We start from the raw sequence: 27,202 nt of genomic DNA on the forward strand, positions 1-27,202 counted from the left end.
AGAAGGAAATGGATTTCACTAAAACACTGACAAGCACACATTCATTTACACTCAGATATAATAAAAATGGGCTATCTGACTTCAATAAAAAACTTGGCAGTTTAATACTAGAAATACAACTCTCAAATAAGCATTTTTAAAAATGGCAATATGAGCTAAGCTTTCACCCAAGAATCACAGCAGAGAAAACTTCAAGATTCAATAAGTTGAGCAGTTACTCCTTAGTAAATAAAAGTATGTATAGCTAATAAGAAGCATTTGATGTTCCATGTCTGGTGCCAGCCAGACCTTCTTAAGGGGGAAAAAAAAAGGGCGGGGCAGTGGGGACAAAGCACTGAGCACAGGTGGCAAATAAACTTTGTTCTTACTTTTTTTTCTTTTCATTGAACTCTTTTTTTTTTAATCCTCACCTGAGGACATTTTTTCATTGCTTTTAGAAAAAGGGGAAGGGAGAGAGGAAGGGAGAGACAAAAACATCGATGTGGGACAAAATCATTGCTTGATCGCCTCTCAGATGCGCCCAGACTGGGGATCACACAACCTAAGCATGTGCCCTGACTGGGTATCAAACCCTCAACATTTCGGTTACAGGATGACACTCCAACCAAATGAGTCACACTGGCCAGGGCAAACTTTGTTCTTGCTTTAAAAAAAAAAAAAAAAAAAGGAAAAAAGGAAAAAAAATTCAGCCACTTATCCTATTCATTTTCAGTCACTTATGAAGCCCTTCCTTGGAATTTCCAAAAATATCTTGCATTCCTATGTCTTTAGAAATTAAGATCCATGAAGGTCTTTCCACCTTGTTCAATGGTACCACCCAAAAGCTGAGTACAGTGCTACCCTGAACACTTTTCATCATGTTCTCTTTACCTAGCTAAATCCTAAAGTTTCTCGGGCTGTAATGCAGAAGTTCCGCTCCTTCAGAATTTTCTTCTCCAAGTTCCACTATCCCCTTGTCTCCCTACTCTTAAGTCAGGTGCCCCTCCATATGGTCTCACAGTATTTGGTTCTTATCTTGATTACAGACCTTACTTGACGCAATAAATACAATCATCCCCCTACATGGCTGAACAAAAGTGGATCCTGTATATACATTTTGTTACAACCAATCAGTAATGGACTCAAAACAAATTTTTTTTTAGTAAGATGACTTCTTAATTTATTCATTTAATTCATTTAATAAATATTTACTGAGTACCATCACAGGCCCTGCAGCTACAATAACAGGATAGACTACTAAACAATCCTTACTGAAAATTACTTTTTAAAAATAATGACACTTGCTATAAATCTACTTATCTAGAGCAGTGTAAACCACGACAGGAAATCCGGTAAAGCTGATAGTTAAACAGAAAGGGATGACTTCAGGAGGGTGAATAGCACAGAACAGGGGAAGATATTTGTATGTTCTCACCGTGTAGGGCGTTCCCACTGTGTAGTTCTTGTTATGTGGTTTAGATACTGGATTCTTCCAGAGGCAGTTCTCCTTTCTTCCCAGCTTAAATAAAAATGTTAAGAGATAAGATACTAATGACTAGGAAGTTGGATACGAACTGTTTTAGTGTAATAACCAAACCAAGAAGAGATTTGTGAGTATGAATCAAAAATGACAAACTGAAAGATCAATACACAGAATGTAGGAATTTTTTCAACTTACCTTTTTTAAATGTACAATATAACTTATGGAATTCTAAAGCTTCTAAAGCATTTACACTGAGATGGGACTAGTATTTTCCATCAGTCAAACTTTGAGAATTTTCCAATTATGTCAATAATGTTCAGTTAAATTACACTAATTTCCCCAGAATTTAGTGGGGGCAGGGGGAGGCCATACTAAAAATAAAAATCACACAATTTTTAAAAAATTAAATTTAACTAGGAAAGTATAGAAAAGCTTTTTAAAGTGTTTAGCCTACTCAAATTTTTTTAAAAAGCAACAATGCCACTTCTTCCTCAATTTCTTATTAATTCACGTAACAAAAAAAGTCTAATAACTATAGAAATGTGATAATGTTAATATTCCCACTAAAACATTAGATGTTTGGGGGCTTTAAAAATATAAGAGGTTCTTTCCCCCTGTGATTACAATTATAGTTCAATAATATAAAGCAAGCTTAGAATGCTTAAGACTTACATTGTTGTAATCTCTCAATATTATTTCATCTTAAATTTCCCCTTCAAAAGTACCATGATCTACCTCATATCCATAAAAGTTAACAGATACATCAAGAACCTACAGTGATCTACAAACAAACTTAAATTATAGTGATTTTTAACAGTTCAAATACAAAGAGCAAATACCATAAATTGGATATAAAATTTCATGTCAAAAATAAGTCAAAACTCAACTAATTATATACTTTAGATGGATATAATTTATAGTATATATAAACTATGCCTCATTGAACTTAATAAAAAATACTTTGAAATTAAAAAATAAAATCAGAGAAGTGTCAGAACTAGTATTAACAAAGATTAAGTGACAAAGAGCTTTGGAATTAGAGCTTAAATTTATATTTCAGCTCTGTCATTCATTATGCAGCCTTTGGCAAGTTACTTAACTTCTTGAGTTCTAGTTTTTTTAATCTGTGAAATGAATGAGCAGTAGTAATAATAATAGCTAATCATTTATTAAGCACGTACTACATGGAAGATATTGTGTTAAATACTTCACACAAATAATTTCATTTAATTCTTACAACAATTATGACATATGTACTATTATCACATCTTCTTAGCTTACAGAAGTTAAATAAATTGATCATATTCATGAAGCTAGTAAGCAGAAGACTAGTAAGCAGAAGTCCTTAGCAGAAGACTAAGGACTGGATACCAGATGATCTAATTCCAGAATCACATGCAATGAGAATTAAATGACATAAATGTATTCTATAAAGTACTTATAACAATATCTGACACATGTATGCTCAATAAATGTTACTATGTTATTATAACTAATATTACACAGATTCTCTATCCTATCCCTCTAATAGAGTAATATCTCAGATTCTGCACTTACATGTGCGGCTTTGAATAATTTAATCAAACAAAAGGTTTTCCTTTTGGATGTATAATATTTACAGGAGAGTTTTATTAAGAAATTTGATTTGTCTCCTAGTCAATACTCTTAAGAACCAAATTTAATTTCTAATTCATGGCTTATTTTATAAATTTATGACAAAATCCCTTATTAATTTTCCAAGTACAAGGAAAACCCAGATTGTGGAATTAATCAGCAAATTTTTAAAGTTAAGTATACAAAAATACCAACTTATTTCTCATTATTACAAGGATATTATCTACATTTTTCTCTAATGATTTTAGCTTACCCATCTGGTAAATCATTGTCAAACAAACGACTGCAGTCCACAACTTGTCCTCCTGTGCCTATCCGGTCTCTGGACTGAAGACTTACTATTAAACAACAAAAACATTACTAGGAGTCATAGAAGAAGAAAGAATTATTATAACTTAATATATATGTATCTTTAAAAGTCATCTGGCTTAGCTATTTTAATACTTTAGAATAAACTCTTTAAGTTTCTACTAAATTCTGTAATTTTTTTCATGAATTTTTTTTTCCCTTTAGGAGTAATATCAGAATTTTAAGGTTTCCTACATTTTATCATGTTCATGGAAAAGAGTCTAATTACTTTTTTCCATCATACTGGGCAATGCAAGGCTACTACTGCGCTTAAGAGACATAACACATAAAAGGTATACTCACGTACATGAGAACACTGAAAAGATCACATTAATCTCAGTTTGATTCTTAACCCATCTTTAAAAAAAAAAATACACTAGATTCTGGCAATAGGGTAAGACCTGAATGCTATGAGTTAAAACAGTACATCATCATCTAGTGTAGTATGAAACTACTATTAATAAGCTTGGCAGCAAGAGATGTGAACTCTAAATCAGCCTATACCAACTAGTTTAGCACTGTGACTTTGAACACAACACTTAACTTCCTTGAGGCTGAGATAATCCCAATCTGAATAATGAGGAAGTTCAGTTAAATAAGATGCCTGAAGTCCTTGCTGCTCTATTATTCTTGTATTCTATTTTTGGCAACTCTCCCAAAAGATAAAAAGAGGTACAAAAAAATTGACTACAGCCCAACTACTTAAAGACTACTACAGAAAGGCATGATTTCTTAAAACCCTCCATTCTAGGACGTGTCTCAAACTTCAGAAATTTTCCAGCTCTGTAAAAATTTTGAAAAATTAGAAAGTTTAACATATAGCTCCTTTTATAGGAGACAACAATGTAACACACCTTCTCCTTGAACATAAATAAAACATTAGCATTAAAATTGTACTGAAAATTATATTAATTAGTTTTTATCAGAAAGGCTAACTGAAATGCTTACCATGATACAATCACAGTAGAAACAATGTATTTTCTTACTAGCTTTGTTTAGAATAATATTAAGGATCAAAGCTAAGGGAGTCCATAAGCTTCAGTATACATCTCCAGAATGCTGTTATTACAAAATACCTAAGAAATTTTTAGATGGGATTCTGTTTTTAAATAGCCTAATTCTAGCAATATATAAAATCAGTCATAGAAAACCTATTATTAGAGCACTACTCATAATATAAAACACCAGAAACAACCTAAATGTCCAACAATAAGAAACTGGTTAAATTAATTATTTGCCGGTGACAGAGTACCAAACTAAATTAAAAATGCTATAGAAATGTATCCATGGACCAAAAAAAAAAAAAAAAAAAAAAAATGTTTAACAGGTTGAAACTGGTTATTTACAAGTCTGCATGGTATGTTCTCATTTTTAAAACCAAGAGAAAGATGCACATGAAAATAATAACGACAGCACATTATGGGTGCGCCTTAGGTCCTCTGTCTATATTTTTATTTTAGTTTATAAAAACAGAATTTTTTTAAAAAAACCTTACAAGAGTTGGAAAAGACTAACAATTTTAAATGCAAGGAAAAGTGTTTGTAACCCTTGAATCAATCATCTCAATTTGAGATTTTTTTTTTTTTTCTTTTTTTGTTGAATTTACTTGGATGACCCTGGTTAACTAAATGACCCAGGTTCCAGGGACACAATTCCACATGTCACCCGGGAGACTTTTTCTAAGGTAACAATAAGAAAAAAGTGATAAAGCTAAATGTACAAACATGGTTTGCAAGTCCTAATGTTATAATAGCAAAAAATGACAGTCCAATGATCAAGTTCTGATCTATTTATATAATTCACCCTTTAAAAATCTATTATAAACATGAATAATGGTTACAGTAAGTGAAAGAAAGCAAAATAAAAATTTTAAATTCATTGTAATTAAAACCATAAAAAGTATATATACATATACAAGTATGTAAAAATATTAGAAGGGGATATATATTTTTATAGTTAGTGTTCTAGTGAACATTTCTCCATTTCCCAAAGAGCTGTTAAAGAACAAGAATTTATTTTGTTCTTAAATGACAGAACTGTAGGATCATAAAGCATAATGTTTGGGTCCAGCCTACCTTTATTATGAACACAAATTCACACAAGAGCTTTAAATTAAAAAATACACAAGACACACACACATTTTAAAGTAAAACATTCTTTTTTTATATAGTATACTCCAATAGGTATATGTCTAACCAGTAACAAAGTCTGCTATTTTTATAAATGCAAATTTACACCTACTAAAACTATTTTGTTATGTTAGTTGATAAATATTATATAACATACCAAATCAAATAAAGTAGGAAAAGTCTTGTAAGCCATGGTTTATTTTTAAGTTTCTTACTCCCTTCTCATCGTAAGAATGCCAGGAATTATCAACATGCTGCAGTATAAATACTTCCCTGTGATAACTGCAATAAGGGCTTTTGTTATGTTTCTACTCTGGCAATTCCCTAACTATGAACCCAATTCATTGCCTTGTAAAATGAAGTCCTTCAAGCACATGTGGTAATAATACCTCTTTGGCAGGTTCATAATACAATCATCTTATTCTAAATCCTGCTCTATAATGAAGTGGTATGATTTCAGTTGTTTTTTCTTTTTTAGAAAGCCCTAAAGAAGCCCACCCCAGTGTCCTACCATGCTATGAATCTTGATCAACATCCATCAATTCTTAAGATAAGTCTCAGGAAATTTTACAGAAAGTCCTTCCTCTGGGACAATTCTAGATAGTCCATTAGCCCACTAAGTTCCTTGACCAAGGTAAACAATTTCTCCCTTTTTCCAGTCAGTGCTCATTCTTTTTTTTAAACCATTCTTCATCCTGTTTCCTTTTCAATTAGCACAGATTATTTTAAAACTGTAAAGCATTAAGCAAAGTGTTCAATATTTACTCAAAAACCAGTATGAGATTTTCAGAAAACTTTAATACCATCTATAAAGTCTCAGTGCTCCACTTTATTTGTATACCATATTTTGCTGTGTGTAATGCGCACTTTTTTGCCCAAATTTTTGAGGAAAAATAAGGATGTGCATTATACATGGGTATAATGATTACATACCATGACTATAATAATCCCATGTATAAAGCACACAAACCATGGGTGCACATTATACAGGGCAAAATATGGCACTTTAAAAGAATTGCTTCCTAAAGGATCAATAGTTATTCACAACATTAGAGGCTTTCATTTTTAAGTTTGTTGGGTTTTTTAAAAAATTAAGTTAGTCTACATCCTACATCCACTGCTTAAAACATTTTACGACTCATTTAATTCATGCCAATACAATGAAACGACAATTGTACTTTGATTTAAAAGGTATTTAGAGTTTAGTTCAGCTTGATTGAAACCAAAATTCATGTAACTTCAAGTTCCACACTTACCTACTATCTGTCCTCTAACTGTATCATTGTCATTTGGCCCAAGTTTGCAGAGATCCAACCTCTGATCTATTTCAAATCAACAACAACAACAAAAAGCAATTAAAAAAGAAACTGGTATCAGAGGTTCAAACAGCTATTGAGTGATAGTAAATTTCCACAACCTACTGGAAATCAAACCTATCATTTAAAGAATTAATCACGTTAATGATGAAATAAACATTTTTAATTTCTAACTGTACGTATACTATAAATGTCTCCAAAGAGTTGTGATGAATTCAGATTTCAAAAACCACAAAACATTGGTGGAATATTGCCAACATGCAGTTACTTTCTCTCCAAAGATTTCAGACCACTTCAGTCTGTACTTTGGCTTGCCACTTAACAGTTGTTCTTCAGCAATTTATCCTTGTATCTTTTTTTTAAGATTTAATTTATTTTTTAGAGAGGGGAAGGAAGGAAGAAAGAGGGAGAGAAACACTGGTATGTGACAGAAACATCAACTGGTTGCCTGTCACATGCCTGCATCTGAGGGCCTGGCCAGCAACCCAGGCATGTGCCCTGACTGGGAATCAAAATATTTGGCGGGCTGAGCCACACCAACCAGGGCTACCCTTGTGTCTGACAGTCTCATGCATAATAGTACCTACTTCATATTTCCTAAGGATAAAATGAGATAATTGTATAAAGCTCTTAGCAAAGGACCTGGCACATGTGTTCAATAAATAGTTGTTGTCATTGTTTTTTTCCTCTAACCATTTTCAAATGACTCCCTCATGCACGCACGCGCGCGCACACACACACACACACACAAAGTATTAATAAGCAGCCAAGAATACACTGTAAGATAAGCATTTGCATCACTTCTGCTACTAACTCAATTGAGGGCAACTCATTCTCTCATGCCTCACCTATAAAACAGGTATAACACTGGCCTGGCCAGTTACAGTACAGAACAATGTCAACCTTAGCATACTGGTTTTACTTTGATTACAGTACTTACACCTGAATTCTTTTACAGCTATCTGCCTAATCTACTTAAATAAATCATGAATTGATAAAAGAAGGTATATTATAGTCTTTGTATTCTCCACCCCAAGTATATCAGGTGCTCAATAAATGTTTGATAAATTAAACGTTACTGCCATCAAAAAGTTCATATAAAATAATGCAATAAAACATTCATAGCAGCAGGAAAAAAAAAATCCATGACCCCAAACTATAGCACCTGGTCAAAAATACAGACACGTTTCCCTCTGCAAAATAAATGAACACCGCTAAGTCAGCTAGACGATGGACTTGTGCAAGCAACTCCTCTCTGCTCTGTCCTTCCAACATGTCCTGCTCCCTGTGCCAGGAGGCCTTTGCCCTTGCGTCTAAGAGGACAAAATCCATGCCTTTTTCACCTTTGCATCACCAGGATTTTGAACAATATTTAAAGGTTCAGTACATGTTGGCTAAATTAAGCCAGAGAGAAGGTTACACGTGTGACCTATAAATTTTTAATCTGCCTCCTGGGCTGGGTAATAAAAGTTTGTTTTCATAGGCTAGGCCTTTTCCAATCCCCATGTTTTCTATCTCCTGTTGGTCGCCCTGTCAATCCAGAAACATAAGAAATTCTTAGTTGCCTCCAAATTCCCCTAGGAAATTCTAGCCAAGTTTTCTCCCTTTTTCTTTTTAACAGGTCAGTATTATATATCTGGGCTGTGGTACGATACTGCATTAAGAGAGATCATCTCAATATATCTAACACTCAAAGCTAAATTTACTCTTTTTTATTTATTAATTTCCTTAGCCAGATTATATGTGAATTTTTCCTTAGTATAGGCATCAGGGCTAAAATCCCATAGCAATAGCTAACAATTTTTTTACTTTATGTTGAAAAAGAATTCTGTAGAAACAGAAAAATTCTGTTCAAAAACATATGACCATCTAAGTCCCAATGGAAACACTTCCAAAAAGATGCTTTGTCACTTGGTTACATGAATTATACGTATGCTAAGTCAACTTTCAGTCCACTATGGAAATCACTTCTAATGTCCTGATCTTGGTCTAATTTTCTAAATGCCCAGCTTGGTGAAATCTAAGCTATAGTTAAATAAGTTAATACATCTGTCTTATACTCAAAATAATGTTTACCTTTTCTGCAACTTTTAATTTTTCCAGTTTTATATATTTTTATCCATTAGTAATTCCCCATTAACTGCCACCTTAAACACTCCAATCACCAAAATAATACTCATATTAGCTCACAAATCCACCAAAACCAGAGAAGGATACTAAGAAATTAAAAAAAAAAAATTTTAAAGGCATATATACTTTGACACCTTTCTTTTTATTCTTCTGGATATTAATCATTTCTTAACCCTTACATATTCACTAGAAACTAAGCATCAGCTCTGATTCAGTCCTAAGATTCACATATTTAAAATGTTTCATTTTTTTTAAGTCCATAACATAAATTTAGACTAGGAACTTTTAACCAGTGTTTCAAACATACACAGAAGTTAGGTTTTTGGACCACTGCCTCCTCCTCCAAACATGTATATATGTAAAATTTAAAAAGTACTAGTATCTACTCACAACCAGTGTCTTTAAGGCGGTTGATGGCATTAGAAAGAAGACGAACACAACCAAGAAATCCAGCACCTTGTTTTTTATGAATCTTCTTGTGATTCCATACACTGATCGTAACTGAATCAGACTTTCCAATATACCTAAAAAACCCAAAATGACTTCATGAGTAACTTGACAATTACAATTAGTTAGTGTACAACTTTTGTTTTTGTAGTTGACTCACAAATGTTTCAGAGTATGGCTAGCTAATGCAAAACATGTTTTGAGTTCAATCAATCCATAGGAATGAATTTAAATTTTTAAAACAATCTTAAATTCCTTAAAAGGAATTTGTAATATATCCTTTATCGCATCTGCCACTCTCAGGCTGAGTAACAAGTTTTGTTAGTGAAAAAACTATTTTAGTAGCTGGAGTCAAATAACACTATGGGAGTTTATAATTATTTCTTTCCAAGAACAAAAATCTTACAAGGACTTTTATCACAGCCATATTTTAAATACATTTCAATCATATAACCTACTACCTCAGAGAGTATTCAGTTCATTTTCAAGGGGCATTGTCAAGGCTGACAGACCAAAAATCTGACATACCTGTTATGTTTTAAAATGTTGTAGAACAAAAGCTGACTGTAACGCTTTTCCCCTGCTTCTTTCCTGTATGCAGGCCTTGAGCGAGCAGGACTCTTGCAGATTTCACTTCACTGCCTGCAGACAAGCAGAGCAGGGGAAAGCGTTACTATACTTGTCTGTGCATATACCTGCAAGTATGTAAAATCTCTACCACAGCCAATTGTTAACATGGTGTTATCCCATGCAAAAATATAACATAGTTCTATCAGTAGAACCCTATCTATATTTCAGTAACTCTAAGAGGTCAAATTTTTGGTCCAGCAACCTTGACCTTAAGGTGTCATTCAATAAAGCAGTAAATTCAGAAAAATTCACCTAATATATTAAAAAGCCTAAAATCTTTACATGAGGAACATGGAAGCCACACTTGTGCCCCTGGATCCAGCTATGTTTAAAGCATCCCCAGCCCACCCCCACAGACTTTTAGTTATACAAGCTACTACATTACCTTTTATTAAATTATGCCAATTTAAATTTCATTCCTGTTGCTTGCTAATGAAAAATATGAACTAAAATATCATTCGGTATGCATTTACCAATTTTCAAATAGAACTAACATGGCAAGTATCTAGTGCATGACTTGTCAAAATTCTAGAACCAGAATCATGTATTAAATAGCTAACTACTCCAAGCCAAGCATTTTTTTTAAACCACATTGAATCAGTTTCCCAACTGGGAAGCTTGACTTACTGGTATGCTAAAACACTGGTTCTCTCAGCTCTTAGAGCAGCCCACCATGGCTTAAGTATCCTGTTGGGAGGCTGTATGTCAAGGCGCATAGAGATCTTGAGACTATACACCACAAACAAAAGCTTCTGTCAGCCTGTATCCCTACCTGACTGACTGACTGTGTCTCACCTCCCTGCCAAATGGACTTTATATATAAAATACACTTCTACTGTATTAAGCCAATGAAAATTTGGTGCTGTCTATTTTATCAGTTAGCCTGCTCTAACCAATACAGGGGGCCAATCATAAAGGGCCTCTTTGTCAGCAGTGGTATGAACTCTGGCTCTTACCCCAAGTAACATAGGAAGCCAATGGGGATTTAGAGCAGAGGAGTAAGAAGATTTGAAATATGTTTTAACCAGATCACTCTAGCTGCTTTGCTGAGAAAGACTGTAGCATGAAGATCAGAAAAGCAAGGAGCCTAAGGGAGGAATCAGCAAACCACAGCCTATAAGCCAAGATACAATGATTTTCTTTTTGTTGATTAAAAAAAATTTTAGGTTTTAAGGTCATATTGAAAAATATTTAGGCCCTAGCTGGTGTGGTTCAGTGGACTGAGCAGCAGCCAGCCAATGAGCCAAAAGGTCGCCAGTTTGATTCCCTGTCAGGGCACATACCTGGGTTGTGGGCTAGGTCTCCAGTTGAGGGGGTGTGAAAGGAAGCCCATCAATGTTTCCCTATCTTCCTCCCATCCCTTCCTATCTCTCTAAAAAATAAATAGTATCTTTTAAATAAAAAAATAAATAAATAATATTTAGAATATCTACATCACTCCATTCCCACTCTTTTTAACATAAAGTCATCATTTCCTATTTGCCAGATTCCTCCATAGTGTTGAACACAGTATCTTTTGCCATTTTTGCCTCCCTCTAACGTCTTCACATTATAGTCAAAGTGTTCATTCTTGGATATAACCCTGATTATAGCATTTCCCTACCTAAAACACTTTCCCTGCTCCCATTGCTTTTAGGAGAGTATTCAAAGTTATTAACAAGCTTTCAAAGACCTTCATGAGCTGGCTACTGCTTGCCTCTCTTTGCTTTTCTTTTACCACATTCCCCTTACCTTATGTGAACTCAACAATGCTGCCTCGCTAAACTGTTTCCAGAGTCACACTCCCTTTCTCCTTTGGGTCTTTACACAGAATGCTTTCGCTTAGGGCCTCCTGACCTTTTCTTTTTTCAAGTGAACTCTTACTTAAGGTCTAAGTCTAAATGCCACTTTTCTAGGAAGCTCCACCCAACTCCTAAATCCCTGTGAGGAAGTTCTATATATTTCCACAGCACCCTATACTTCCTCAAATTGTTATCACACTGTTTGTAGTTCCCTATTTACTTGTCTTTCTGCGATACTTGGCTGTAAGTTTGGAAGACTATGTCTTGTTCACTGTTGCAACTGGGTCTCTGGCTGAATTTAAATCTGATTGAAGCTAAAAAGAAATGGCTTAAAACCATCTGATTAAGAACTCTAAAGCTTGGTCAAGCTAAATAGATAGTAACTTATTACAGCTGTATTTTCAAAACCCCTAAAGGTCAAACCAATAAAAACTTTGTGATCTAAAATAATGTACTTATTAAAACCGTCTGGCCTTTGAGAATTACATGCCAGGGACTAGTCTGAGTACTTTACATGCATTATCTCATTTAATATTTATATCAGTCCTCTAAAGGCATTATTGTCATTATTATTAATAGAAATTGATGCATAAGGAGTTAGATAATAAGCTGATAACCACACAATAAGTGGTAGAATTGGGAAGCTAAGTAGTCTCACTTCTCTCTACTGCCTACCTTTTAGTTGCTATTTATTTGCTTATTAAGTTGAGTTGGAGTTGCTGAGCCATAGCACTGAAGAGCATACAGAAAAGCATAATTCTTAGTTGTCTCTAGCTATCTTAAAGTTGCAGGGGATTTGTTTCCATGTGGTTTAGAAGGTCAAATATAAATAACTGATCAGAGACAAAGCTAAGCTGGGTACGGTAGTTTTAGAACTAATAGTCTAAAAATAAGTAGGTGAGATGTCAGGCCTAGACGGGTTGTTTGTTTTTTTAATTTTTTATTTTCTTGACTTTTTAGAGAGAGAAGAAAGGGGGGTGAAGAGGGAGAGAGAGAAGATTCTTGTATGCGCCCTAATCAGGGACTGAACCTATAACCTTTGCATATCCAGATGACACTCAACCAGCAGTTACCTGGCCAGGGCCTTGATGGAATATCTTCGAAAAAGACTAGTTTTTGTAGGTAAGGTCAAGTGGAACATTTTGAAGAAAAGCTGAGGTTGACAAAGAATGAAACACAATGACTGTTAAGCTTAAAAGGCTAATGACTTGGAAAGTCAAGATATCAGGACAATTAACACGTGATAACTGAATTAGCAACCTGGAGAAAACTGAAACCTATGCCTGTAGGAAGGGACAGACAAAAAAAAGACTATTGCTGCCACCAAACCTCTGAAATATTGCCAAACTGTAAGCCCAAGATACTATGATGGTGATGGTGATGGTGATGGTGGAGCTGAAACAAAAGGATTGGCCAAAGTGTTTAAAAGGAACAGGAAAACCTACCAAATCCCTTCCTTCAACCAGTTCATCCTCAACCCTGGCAGACCAAAGGTTTATCCTCTGAAAAGTTCTCTACTCCGGGACGCTATGCACAGATGATGGAAGAGGCAAAATTCCATAATCAAAACAGGGGTATTAAGAAGAGGTTAAGAAAGTAAATGAAGAGTCCTCCTAGCAATCTAAATACTGTTTATCTCCAAGAACACTGGCATCCAAGGTTACAGCCCCAGGCAGGAGGTGGGAGAATAATGTGCAATAAAAATGTCCTAATTACACCTGCTTACCCTAGAGAGTTTACCACCTCTACCCATGGGCAGGGTTTCCAATCAACATTTCCCCCAAACCAAACTAATAGGGGGTAAAAAGGAATTCTGAGAAAAGAGAGTCAATACAAGTAACAGAAAAAAACTACAATATTCATTTTTCTCATCAGAGACAATATTGCATCCAAGAAATAAGAAGCGGCTATGAAAAAGGGATAGTCAGAAAGCAAAATGAACCTCTGAAGTTAAAAATGTGAAAGAAGAAATTATATTAGGAACGCTGAAAAACAAAGTTGGGCAAACAGTGCAGATATTTTATTATAGTTCTTAATTTTTTACTAAAACAAACATTTTTTAAAACTAAGATAAAATATGGGAGAAAAAAGATAGGACCACTAAACTATGATCAATTTACAAGGGATAATATCCAAATAACAGGAGTTCCAGAAAAGGAAAACAAGAGAAGGAAAATGAAGAGGAAATCATCTACCAATAAGAGAAAACATTTCCCATAGAGACTACCCAGATTAAAATGTCCCATTATATCTGCCCTGGCCAGCTAGCTCAGCTGGTTAGAGTGTCGTCCAATACAACAAGGTTGTTGGTATGATCTCCAGTCAGGGCACATACAAGCAGCAACCAATGAAAACATAAAATAAGTGGAATAACAACTAAAAAGTCCCATTATCTAGCACTATGTATCAGATCCATCACACCAAATCCATCATCAAATAATTTAACATCAGGCATAAAGAGAATACTCTGAAATCTTCTGGTGGAAAACAATAATCATGAAGGAGCAAATTCAAGATGGCATCAACAATACTTTAAAATGATAGCCACCATCCACATGGGGCTATGGAGTACTTGTAATGTGGCAAGTCCAAATTGAGGCACTCCATAAGTAACAGAACTCAGTAATTATTTTATTACTAATTACATGTTGAAATAAAAATGTTTTAGATATATTGAATTAAATAAAATATACAGCGTAATTTCATCTGTTTCTTTTTATTCTTTTTAATGTGGTTAGTAGGAAACTTAAAATTACAGATGAATCACTATTTGTGGCTCACATTATATTTCTATTCAGCACTGTCCTAGCAGACAATGGAACAATGTATTCAAAATTTGGAGGAAAAGTGATATCTTACCTAGAAATCTATACTCAAATTATCAATCAAGTAAAAAGACAAAATATATTTTCAGACAAGATCTCAAAGTAATTTTCCATATCTTTATCTTTGAACTCTTAAGATAACAATCAAAGACAGACTTCACCAAACAAGGAAGTAATCCAAAAAAAACAAAACAAAAAACAAAAAAAAGGAAGTCATTGGAAGTCTAGAAAAGACAAAGGAAATTCCCAACATAATGATAAAGGCAAGTTCCAGGACAAATGTGCAGCAGGTCTTAGAGAACCACCAGACCAGACCAGAGCAAAAGAATAGAGGCTCCAGGAGGGCTATCTCCAAGAAGGAAACAGAGCCAATAGACTTGTTGAAAATATGCAAAAGAGAGTCCTATAGGAGAGGTTGTGAATTAATCAATGACAGAGACAGAAAACTAAACAAATGGTAAATAGCTATTAACTTCAGAAAAACAGAAGTTGTCAAGAAAGGAAATATAATCACAGCACACCATGTGACTCGGTATTGAGTATCTACATGGTAATGATATAAACATAAAACAGTGAGTTAACCAAAAAGGTTCAAGTGACTATAGGAGGGCTGGGATAAAGGAAGGGGCACGTGGGTGGGAGTGAGGATAAGAGATATCAGCTGTGAAAGCTAAGCCATTTTCTATGGTAGGAATTTTAAAATAATACCTAAAATTAAAAAAGTGTATATTTATATATCAAGATGCTATAAAATAAGCATGATATCTAGAAACAGAAGAAAATACCAGGCCCTGGCCAGGTAGCTCAGTTGGTTAGAGCGTGTCTCATTCACCAAGGCTGCAATACAATCTCTGCTTGGAGCACATCCAAGTAGCAGCTTAAGGAATACATAAAGAAGTGGAACAAAAAAATCGTTGTTGGGGGGCAGAGGAGGAGGGAGAGAGGGAGGGATAGGACACATTGAAATAAAATAACCAAAGTTATTGAAAGCAGTTACCTTGAGAATGGGAATCAGGAATAAGGATGGAGCCGAGAACTGCATTTTCCCATTAAAAGCCTTAGAGTATCGTTTGCCTTTTTTAAAAGGTACATATACTACTATGATTAAAATAAAATTAAAAGGAAAGAAACCATCCATATAAAAGCAAAAAGAATGCCTGTGAGTGAACGCCAACTGTGATTTCTGGTTTTATACTTGTAATTCACCAAATGTGAATTAAAGCTTTATTTAATTAATAATACTAGGGGGAGGAAACTGCTCTATACCGTGTACACATTTTGTTCTTCATAGGGTCATTATAAAGGACAGCTCATCTTCCAAAACCAGCTATAAATTAGCCAAAGTATTTTCCCAGTAGGTTTTATATCTCTTTGTGAAAACAAAATTATACCATGGATCAAATTCAGATCTTTTTCAGTGATTCTTTTCAAAGACTATAACAAATAACACTGATTTTACGTTTCATTTCAGATAAATCATTTAAACCTACAAGTCATAATGCTGATTCCACTTTGGATCAAGTGTATTCTTCACAGTATCTGTAGAATGGCATTGCCCAGATCCATCAACCACCACCTTAGCAAATGGGTCCGGAAGTCCTGTGAAAAAGGGGAAGATTTTTTTTTTTAATTAAAAAATATTTGACATGGAAGCTAGAGGAATAATTATATAAAGATTACTATTTGCTAACAAGATTATTTCATTCTTTTTTTAAATTATTTTATTGATTCTAGAGAGGGGAAAGGAAGGAGAAAGGAAGGGAGAGAAACATCAATGTGAGAGAGAAACATCAGTCAGTTCCCGGCAACCCACGACCTTTCGGTTAGCAGGACGGCGCCCAACCAACTGAGCCACATAGGAAAAGGCCATTTCATTCTTTTTTAAAGTTTAGCATGTAGCTATAAAAGTGGTCCACTTAAAAATTAAGATTAAAGTTAATTCTACATTAAAAACCAAAAAATACACTTTTTATTATTCCAATATCAAAACATTCTCAGCTTTAAACTATCAAGATCTAGAGGTTACCTCATATGTGGAAGTTTTTTATAGATCTTCACCTTTGATCCCAGAAAGGAAAATGCTTAAAGTATTCCTGGCTCTCTCAGAGCTTTCCCAAGGTCTCTATTAGTAGCTTAAATTATTTAAAGAAAGAACTTACTGAAGGTTTTAACACAAGAACGTAGAAATTAAATTAGCCAAAAATTTTACTGAAGAACTACCATGCACGTGAGAAATTGAAACAAAAATCTAATACCCTGCCTTAAAAAGAGCTTAACACGTAATTTGGGAAACAAGAACACCATACACAAATACAAAACAAACAAACAAAAGACTGAGAACAAACAATTGCTTTTACTGATTTGTACTATTATGGGTGCTTTTCAGAAGCATTTAGTACATCTCTTAATCCTCATAATAACACTGTAGGGTAAATAATACTATTATCTCTATTTTATTTATAAGGAAACTGAGACACAAAGGGTCCAAGGTCACAATAGTAAGTGGCGGAGCCAGGCAAGGGTGTCCAACGTTTTGGCGTCTCTGGGCCACACTGGAAGAGGAGTTGTCTTGGGCTGCATATTAAATATACAAACACTAATGAAAACTGGTGAGGGGAAAAAAAAAAAAGGCTTGAAGGAAATTTACGATTTTGTGTTAGGCCACATTCATAGCCATCCCAGGCTGCGGGTTGGATGTCCTAAAGTTTAGATTCTAAACCCAAGCACAGAGTCTGGTTCATGATTTCATGCTTTTAACTACTATGCAATTCAACAGCTTGTACAAGAGCTCTGAAAGGGAGAAAAACAGTTCCAACTTTAAACAGTAAAGAAAGTCTTTTTTTTTTTTTTTTCTTTTTGAGGGAATGGACTCATTTGGGCTTTAAAAAATAAGTAGGAAGAACACCAAGGAGAGTATGACAACATTTGAAGGGCTTAGAGGAGTCTAACCAAAGGGTTTGTGCTATGGTGTGAAAGTAAATACAGTCAGAGAGATAAGACTGATCCAAGAGAAGCTTAAGTGTCAGAAAATACAGGCTTGGAGTGATGGAGGCATTGTAGAGAACAGGGAGCCATTTTAGATTCTTGAGCACGGCTGTAAATACATTTCCATAGTTTTCTATTAGTGGTATTCAGAATGGAAGCAGAGAAGGAAAGATTAGAGGTACAGAGTCCATCTAGGAAACTGTTCTAAGTTTCATGCAGCATGAAGAACAGCAGGATGAGTAGACCCTAAACTAGGTAAGTCATATGGAAAGGAAAAGAAAATGACAACAAAGAAAGCTACTCTAAAAAATCTAATATAAATTTATAAGAAACATGTCAAAATGACACTACAGTTTTCAAACCAAACAGCAATTAAAATAGTGGTGAAGAAGAAGAAGAAAAGGGGGGGGAGGGAGGAGGAGGAGGAAGAGGAGGAGAAGGAAGAGGAGGGGGAGGAGGAGGAGAAAGAGGAGGAGGAGGAGGAGGAGGAAGAAGAAGGAGGAGAAGAAGGAGAAGAAGGAGAAGGAGAAGAAGGAGAAGAAAGAGGAAGTAGAAGAAGAAAGAGGAAGTAGAGAAGAGGAGGAAGAATTAAATCAAACATTAAGAGGACAAAAATGACAATTTTGATGTGAAACATACTGGGTTAGTATAGATCTCCTATGGACAGCTGAAAACACTACAACAAAATGTTGGTGTTACTAACTGGAGAAGCTTTGCACCTTGATATATATGCTAATTTTTTAAAGTTAAGATACTAATATGCCAAGATTCAAGGCCAGCCAGAAATCACCTAGCCAGTTCCAATTCTATGATTCTGTGATTTGCAACTTCAAAAAAATAAAAGAAGAGCAAAATTAAGAGTGTTAAGTATTTAAGAAGAAACTTGGTAAGTTAGGATATCAATCTATTTAACTTACTGTTCTTGAAGTTTAACGCTGTCCATTTCGTTTCCATAAAACCTAACAATTTGTAAACATGCTTAATGGAAGAATACTTTTCCCTCTACCTTTAATAACATTAAGTATTTTCCCCTGGGAGAAATCTACTCTACCTTGTTCTTCTGATTCTACAATATAAGCAAATAAACACAGAAATGTATGATTGTAAGCAAAAACAAGTGAACCAAAAAATCACACTGCTAGATTTCCCTGTGGATGTTGTTTAACTAAAGGATTAAGGACTAAGAAAAACAAGTTTTTCCACACAAAAACAGTAGGTATGGTTTCCAAATCCTTAAGTATGAATGTCTGAGTCCCATCCTCCTATGTCTCTCTTCTGTTCAATTACACAAAACACAAGCTCTATACCATAACCAAAAAATACCTGTTTCAACTTACCTGATTACATTAATCTACAAAAATTTAACTTGATAGCCAAGTTATTCTAATGTGGTCAAAAGCTATCAAATTTTCTGAAGTTAGTGAGACCTCTAGTGGTAAATGTAAAGTGGCTTAAGTATTTTCTGTATTTTTAAAAAATTTCTCAATTTTTCCCATCACTTCTAAGTCATATAAAAATAGCTAAAGTTTAAGAATTTTCTCACTACACAAATGCACTTAATGAGCTGAAAATAATAATGAAATAGAATTCTAACTTAAAAGAAGTTATTTACTAGGGGGAAAAAAAAGCTTTGTTTTTGATTGGGGGAAGGAAAAAAGAAATTCAGCCCACAAATCTTGGTTCTGAATGATTTCAATGTGGCCCCTACACAACACCTTAGCACAGTGTGTTATTTTACACAAACATCTTTTATTTAAATGTTTCTCTTATAAAAGAAAGAAAATAATTTGATTCTAATGACAACATTCTTTTAAAAACATACATAATTGGTCCTGGCTGGTGTGGCTCAGTTGGTTGGAGCATCACCGTAAACCAAAGGGTCCCGGGTTCAATTCACGGTCAGAGCACATGCCTAGGTTGAGGGTTTGGTCCTCAGTTGGGGCATATAGGAAAGGCAACAGTTTCTCTCCCTCTCTCCTTCCCTTCCCCTCTCCTCTCTCTAAAATTACTAAGTATGTAAAAACACACCTAATGGCCCTGGCCAGGTGGCTCGGTTGGTTGGAGCATTGTACAGTACATCAAAAGGGTTGCTGGTTAAATCCCCAGTCAGGACATACAACCTAGGCTGTGGGTTTGATCCCCGGTCAGTGTGCATAAACCAATTGATGTCTCTCTCTCTCTGTCTCTGTCTCTGTCTCTCTCTCTCAAATCAGTAAATATATCCTCAGGTGAGGATTAATACAAATAATTAATTAAAAACATACATAATGGATAAATGAACATATAAAGTTAATGGTAAAATCTAGGTGGCAGGTATTAACTGTAAAATTCCTTACATGTTCTTATATGTTTGAAACTTTTACTGCTAAAATTTTGGGAGAAGAAGGAAGTATCTATTTTTAAAAGCCAATAAGCTTGTACACAATTATTTTAAAATGTCTGAGCAAAACTTTTCTCAGAAAGGGTAGATACCCTGAAATAAAAAGTATTATCTCAAATTACCCAAATTACTCAACAGAAGACCACACATGGCAGTACATTTTTTTCCTATAGTTAAAAAAAAATCCTGTATTTCATCAGCTTATAGTCTGGCTTCATATTAAATTCTACTTTTTTCATTCAACATGATTTAAACTGATTTACAAGTAAAAATATAACTATATTTCAGTATCAATGGTAATTACATTCTGCATCAATAAATACACATTCTCACTCAAATTTAATTAAGAGATTTAGGAACTATTATTATTAATTCTTTCTCTGAAATTAATGTGAGCAATCTTCAACTTACACACAGATGAAAAAAATGTAAATCTACCACAGCGGGAAGACCTTCACCAGTGTGAACCGAGGGATATTCCATCCTGGCTGAGTCCCATCTGAAGGCCTCGGGAATGGCTTTCCTGTTTCCCTTTCCAGGGCAAGTGGTTCTCCCACTCTGGGTTTTAAAGATATTTACACAGTTTCCCTTAATGTTTTCTTTCTTTTTTATCCCTGAAGCAAGCTCACAACTCAAGAATTTTTATCAATTCTTACTGTTTACACCAATAAAAACAGGAAAGTTTTCTTTCTTTTTTTTCTAACATGCAACTTAAGGACAGATAAAGATCAGAAAGTGATAATCACCTCATACAGGTTTACAATAAATTAAAGTAAGATCCCTCTATAGATTTCCTAGGAAAACTGAGACAAGGCTATCTGGATATTTTATTAGAGACTGTGTCTTAGGGCTCTGGAAGAAGGAAAAGAATTTGGGGAGGAAGGCTGGGAAACAAAATTGAAGATTTTATCTTTAAAACCAGAGCAGATGTCCTGGAGGGTATACAAGCAGCTGTGCGAGTGGGCAGTCCTCTCTTCCCATCCTTCTCTCCTTGTCACCAACTTATCTGATCCTACTTGCCACTTTCCAGTCCTATTAGGATATTTCCTACCTCAAATCAGCCTGAAGAACGGTACAAAGAATACACACTGGTTATTCGGTTAATAGCAACAGGGGTGAGAGGGGTTGTTCAACACCAGTCTGTGAACATAATATTAACTGGTGGCAGCCCAAAGAAAGACCACTGGCTACAAAAATTGCGGTAGATAGTAAATAAGGTACATAGTACATCAACTGCTTATATTACTCTTAACTATGTTCTAAAGCGCAGGTACCATAAAAAATTTTAATTACATAGTTTTATAAGAAGTTATTTTATAAACTTTAATCAGGTTCTACTCTAGAAAGACTGGAAGTAATATAATTTCAAGTAAAATGAATTAAGTATGGTTTAAAAATATACTAAGAGCTTATAATTTCTTTTAACCAAACTCTTGAGAACTATCTAATGTCTTATTAAATTAGGACTTAACAGTTTTTGCTGACTGGTAGGACTTGAATTTAAAAATCTAATGAATCTTTATTCGCACTTCAAATGTTTTACATAGAAAATTTTGTTGACTTAGAATTTTTTACTGAAAATTTTATTTTATTTTATTTTACTCAACAAGTTAAAGCTACCCCACATAAGGGGTACTTTCCACTTCTTCACAAAACCTAATCCTAAATAAAGCTACAAAAAATTTCACAACAGATCAGCAAAGTGACTGAAAATATGGGAACCAAATGTCTACTTTGGAGACACAAGAACACCTACAATCAAAAGTGGCAGAGATTTCTTTCCTACAGTCTGGAAATTCCAAACAAGCTGAATGACTTCTCTACTTTCCAAGGAATCCTGAATGCATGGGTAAAATTTCCTATAAAATCTTAGGGGGAAAAAAGTGTTTACAAAATAATCTCAATTTTTATCTACAAATCTAGTAGCATGCACACCTTCAATATACATTACACACGTCAGCATATACACACCAGCACAGACACACATTTTACATAAATATGTGGGAGGAGTATAGGGAAAGGGGTTAAGGCTAAAAGCACAAAATCCTCTAAAAAAAATTGATGCCAAAAGGCTCTGAACCAATGCATTCATAAAATGACATTAAGTATAATTCTGAATAGAGAAATCTCTAAACCAGACAATTCTGAAAATGCTAACCAAAATATTCACACACAACATACAAGATTTAAAGTTAATTTACTTACGGAAAAAATCCTTTTTCACCAAGTTTTTTGCACAGAGTACTGTAAAGGAAACAAAAAATACATGGGAAGAATTAAAATAAAATGGTATGACCGCACTGTCAAAAGTGTCATTTTTTTAAACACTAAAAATACCACTAAATAATAATTAAACACTACAGCAAGGTATGAAATACGATCACAGACTTTAAGCATTAAAGAGTAGCAAAAGACAGCTGAACTAGTGGTTGCAAGTTCAGCAATCATCACCAGTAACAGCTGAGGACAAGAAAGTTTATAAATCTAATATTCTAATAAGGTCCCAATTCCTATTTTCCACCAAGATCTAGTCTCACTGTAGCCTGATAACGATAGGGAAATAGTTCTAAGAAGTAAATATGTAAATTAGGGTTGATAGAGACATGTTTTAAGGATAAAATAATTTTATACTGAAGAGGATCATAAATAAGACAAAGCTTTCTTGATATAGATGAGTTTTTTAAATAGTGTGCTGCTATTTACTCTGCATCTAAACTCCACAGAAACTTTACGGGAGAGAGAAATTACCTTCTAAATCATCAGCTCAACAAAAAGAGAGATCTACTATATCTTCCAAAAAATAAAAGTTAATATATTAAGCTAGAGATCCCAAACCCACACTCTCTGGATTACCTTACATTAAATTAATATTTATATGGTGATGGATGCATAACCTTGTGAATATATTAAAACCACTGAACTACAGTTGAAAAGGGTGAATTTTATAGCATGCGAACTATATTTCAATTAAAATATTACTGCTGATACAGTCATACACTTCCCTTCAATTCAAACAATACAAGTGAAAACACCAACTTCCATGTAGTTATAGTTTAATTTATAAAATAGCTATGAAAGTAATGCTTAATTAATTTCTACTCCTCACAGTTTAAATGATTTAATTAGTTACAATTATTGGAAGTTTAGTGCATTAAAATTCATTAACATTATAAGCCTTCAGAATAAGTCTAAATATAACCAATCATTTTTAAAGTTCAAATAAAAGTCATTTTGAAGACAGAGGCTATCAGTAAATAAATAAAATTATTAAGTAAGTGCAAGATACTGATTTACTAATCAGACTCTCTTAGGCCCTGCCTTAGAAACAGTTTTGTTTTTTAAGTCATAAAAACTCAATCATGAAAACTAAGTCCATAACTAAGAGTACCGAATCACAAATTTGATTTAAAAGAACTCCCTAAATTTTTATCACCATATAAACTGAATAGTCAGAATCATTACATATATGATAAACACATAAATACAAATTATAGTCTTCAGTATTAATGAGATGATCATAATTCAAGAAATGAAATAATTTTATATCTTACTTCAGAGAAACAGAAAATATAATGCAAATTCTGCCAACTTGTCGCTAAACCTACAAACTTACTGTTTTGATACTCAAATCTTTTTTTTCATCCTTCCACTTAATACTGTCCACTCTCCAGCCTAACACTCCCTCCCACCTGCGCTCTGGATCTCATACCCAACCCACCACTTTCTCAGGGATCTGATCTCTCCTCTTCTCTAATTAACAGCCCCATCAGCATTTAAACATACTCAAGTCTCACCCACGCCTCCTACCTCCAGCCACATCCAGCCTCTTCTCCTTCTTAATGAAACTACTTAAAAGAACTATCTACACTTTGTGACTCCACTTCTTTACCTCCCCGACTGAGGTACTGCTTCCTCTCACCAGTGCCTCAACACTGCTTCTCCAATGCCCTGGGGACCTAACCACTCAATCCATTCAAAGGACACTTTTCATTCCTTATCACATCTGACCCCTGAGAGACACCTGCCTCTGCTGCCTATTCCCTCTTCTGGAAACTCTTCTTCTGGTTTCTGTAACACCCCAACCACTTGGTTTTACACCTGGCGTAAAATAAAACTCATTCTAAATCTCTCCGCTGGATCTTTTCTCCTAAGTTCCACCCATGAAAGTTGAGGTTCTTCACAGTTTTGCCCTTGGTCCTCTTCTTTTACTCTACAGCCTGAGGAACTCAGATACTCATCCCTGTTAACCTTGAAATTAATTTGTAAACTGTTATACATATGTGTAAAAACTCACATTTTTTTCTGGGAAAAAGTTCATAATTTAATAGATTAACAAGCTTCTTCCCTCTTGAAATATTCAAGACATTTTATACTATGTGATAGCTACATTACCAAATAATAATACTCAAATAATAATGATTTTGACTTATGAAGTCTTATTGCTATCATTTCCCTTTATTAAAATATACTCATCAGGTAATGTCTGACAAATTTTCTTTTAAAAATTACAAGATGTTGCTAATATACAGAGTTTCAAAAAGCAATTAAAAATCAAAAGAACAAAGAATTTTAAAATCAGGTTTAAAGTTCATGAGGAGAAACTGAATTTTAGTAATCTAAAGACTACAAAAGAAAATATTAGGGTCCTCCAAGAAGTTCATGTGAAGGTTAATTTAAAACAAAGAAATAACAGGACTGGTCAAATTGCTAGGCTTAACACTAGCTCAAGGGCTTCTGCCAGTTTTTGCTTAAATTATTTTATACCGTAAAAGGAAACTCATTTGTAAATTTTAAAAGAATGATCCTCAAACATAATGTGAGACTTGTTAATTTATTTGCATAAATAAATAACTTTCACACCTTGGAGACTTTACTTACTGCACTGTTCTTTTTCTCAGTAACATACTCTGGGCACTAGAACTACTGTCCATTGCTCTCTTCATGCTCAGTACCAATTATAAGAGCTCGGAAAATGCGCAATGAGTTAATGAATTTCAACAGGACAAACTCCTATTTGTCACCATAACAAATTCTCAACCAAGGAGTTATATATCAGAATTTCCTGGGGAGTGTGCGTACCATATTATAATTTTATATTTGTAATGTAATTTTATATTTGTATGCATTTATATTTGTAAATCTATCATTTTTTGTAATAGAAAGTTGAACCAAGATTGGAAATCATGGAGCTAGGGAGGGAGAGCAGTGTGGAGAAACTTTCAGTTTAGTTTTCTAAATGACTGTTACAGAAGAGAAGTAGAAGTAATATTGAGAAACGTCAAAGCTACTGGAAGGGACTAGCAGGAGAGAAAACTTGTAAGGTGGATAGGACCAAACAAAGGCTAGGAGTGTAGACTTTATCCTAAACAGCAATCAACACTTCAATAACTTTAATGTTTAGTAAGCATTCTACTGTAACATATACAGAAATGTACAAAATCTTAAGTATATAATTCAATAAACTTTCATTAATTTTTGTACTAACAAAACATCAAACTGGACTCTAGATATGTATTTAGCAGTTGTGTGTCAATTTGATTAACACTAACTACAAATGTGGCATTGCAACAGCACAGTGCCATTACTCTAGACTTCGGGACCATGTCTCACATGGGCTGTAGATCTGCACTAGATTAATCTTACTAGACTACTTTGATCATGTACCTTTCTAAAATTCCTTCAAAACACTTCTCATTCTTAAGTTTACACTCCCAAATCTAGCCTCTTCTAGCTATTCTACTCACCCTTTCTGCAGATAGATGGTTTGATATAGGTACAGGAGATAATCAAAATAAGCTAAGGTTGGCCTTGCTGGTATACTGGTAACCCCTATTTCACATAGATGCAGATGTGATATCTTGAGATGCTTACTGAGAAGGGAGCACTTCCTACATCACTCATTCTTTCATTCAACATTTCCTGAGCAACCACTCTGTACCAAGTGCTATTATAGATTCTGCAGATACAAAAGATAATTTAGACACAGTCCTTTGCCCTCAGAGCCTGCAGGTCAAATGTAATTCAATTATGCCATAAATGCCCCTTTTTTTGTTTGAGATGAAAACATCTCAAGAAATGTTTTCAGATGTCACAAAAATCCTCTTTCAGTAACTTTTATATGAGGCAATGACTAGAGGAAACCATTTGCAGAAGTGCAGATGTAATAAATACTACCATTTTGCTTAAGTCAAAGTTCTTTTCTGGATGGAAAGGAGTTACTACATGCAAAACACTATGTAATAATATCAAAGTATAAATCCCAGCTGTAGAAATAGAATGCTATTGCTATTACTGAGTTGTACTCATAATGAATGGCTGTCTATGCTTCATCTGAATAAAACTCCCAACTGCTCAGTGTCCTTTTGCCAAAAATTCCCCTTCCTCCTCCAGATTGGAGTTGCATTCCAATTACACTGCTCATTGGAATGAGACTGCTTGAGAGAAAGGAAAAGAAAAAAACACTCAGACATCCCGTCTTCCTTTGCCCCACAAAAACAGATTTTATAATACTGTTCCTGAAACTCAAGAGTTGTGTAGGCTATTCTTAAACAGGGTAGATTTCTCTTGGTTTTCTTTGAACTTATATTATCATTGTAAAGTAAAACTGAAGTTCAGGATAACGTTCCTATACAAATTCCAACAAGATGGCCTAGTGCTTTAAAAATGTCTACTACTATGCACCCTTCTGGATCACTGGCACATGACAACAATGTAGATATTTCTGCTCCAAGAAACAATCTCTACCTCAACTCTTAAATGTGAAAAGAAGATGTAACCTGTATAGAACACAATTTTTATATGTGTTTTAGTTACTGGTGCTTGAAACAGGAGCACTACACAAAATTCGTATTCAAGAGTATTATTATAAAATGTGGCAATAAGCAAAAAGATTGGATACAACCCTTTGTGCACTACAATAATCAAACAGCCATGGATGACAAACAGCATGTTGAAATATTACATAGCCATTAAAATTATGTAAATATGTTTATGACAATAAAATATTTTCTTAGTATACTACTAAGAGTAAAAGTCCACTTACAAATAGTATATTCAATACAATGTAATTCTGGTAAGGAATATAAAAAGACTGGATGACATTTTTTGAATATTATGTGCAAGTGTACACCAACCACTCTGTGAGGTCAGTATTAT

General features: G+C 34.3%; 1 protein-coding gene across 1 annotated transcript in view; it reads right to left on the reverse strand.

Moving 5' to 3' along the window:
* SMURF2 (SMAD specific E3 ubiquitin protein ligase 2) overlaps nt 1-27,202 on the reverse strand; it is a 95,590-nt gene that overhangs the window by 25,081 nt on the left and 43,307 nt on the right. Inside the window, exons 2-7 of the mRNA XM_054573039.1 lie at nt 22,253-22,291; nt 16,173-16,281; nt 9,390-9,523; nt 6,810-6,875; nt 3,330-3,414; nt 1,415-1,498 (exon numbers count right to left, since the gene is read on the reverse strand). Of these exons, the coding sequence (XP_054429014.1) occupies nt 1,415-1,498; nt 3,330-3,414; nt 6,810-6,875; nt 9,390-9,523; nt 16,173-16,281; nt 22,253-22,291 (517 nt within the window). The remainder of the gene's footprint in view (nt 1-1,414; nt 1,499-3,329; nt 3,415-6,809; nt 6,876-9,389; nt 9,524-16,172; nt 16,282-22,252; nt 22,292-27,202) is intronic.

Source organism: Pteronotus mesoamericanus, unplaced genomic scaffold, assembly GCF_021234165.1.
Source record: "Pteronotus mesoamericanus isolate MK-2021 breed Mesoamerican mustached bat unplaced genomic scaffold, CSHL_Meso_final contig_246, whole genome shotgun sequence".
NCBI lineage: Eukaryota > Metazoa > Chordata > Mammalia > Chiroptera > Mormoopidae > Pteronotus > Pteronotus mesoamericanus.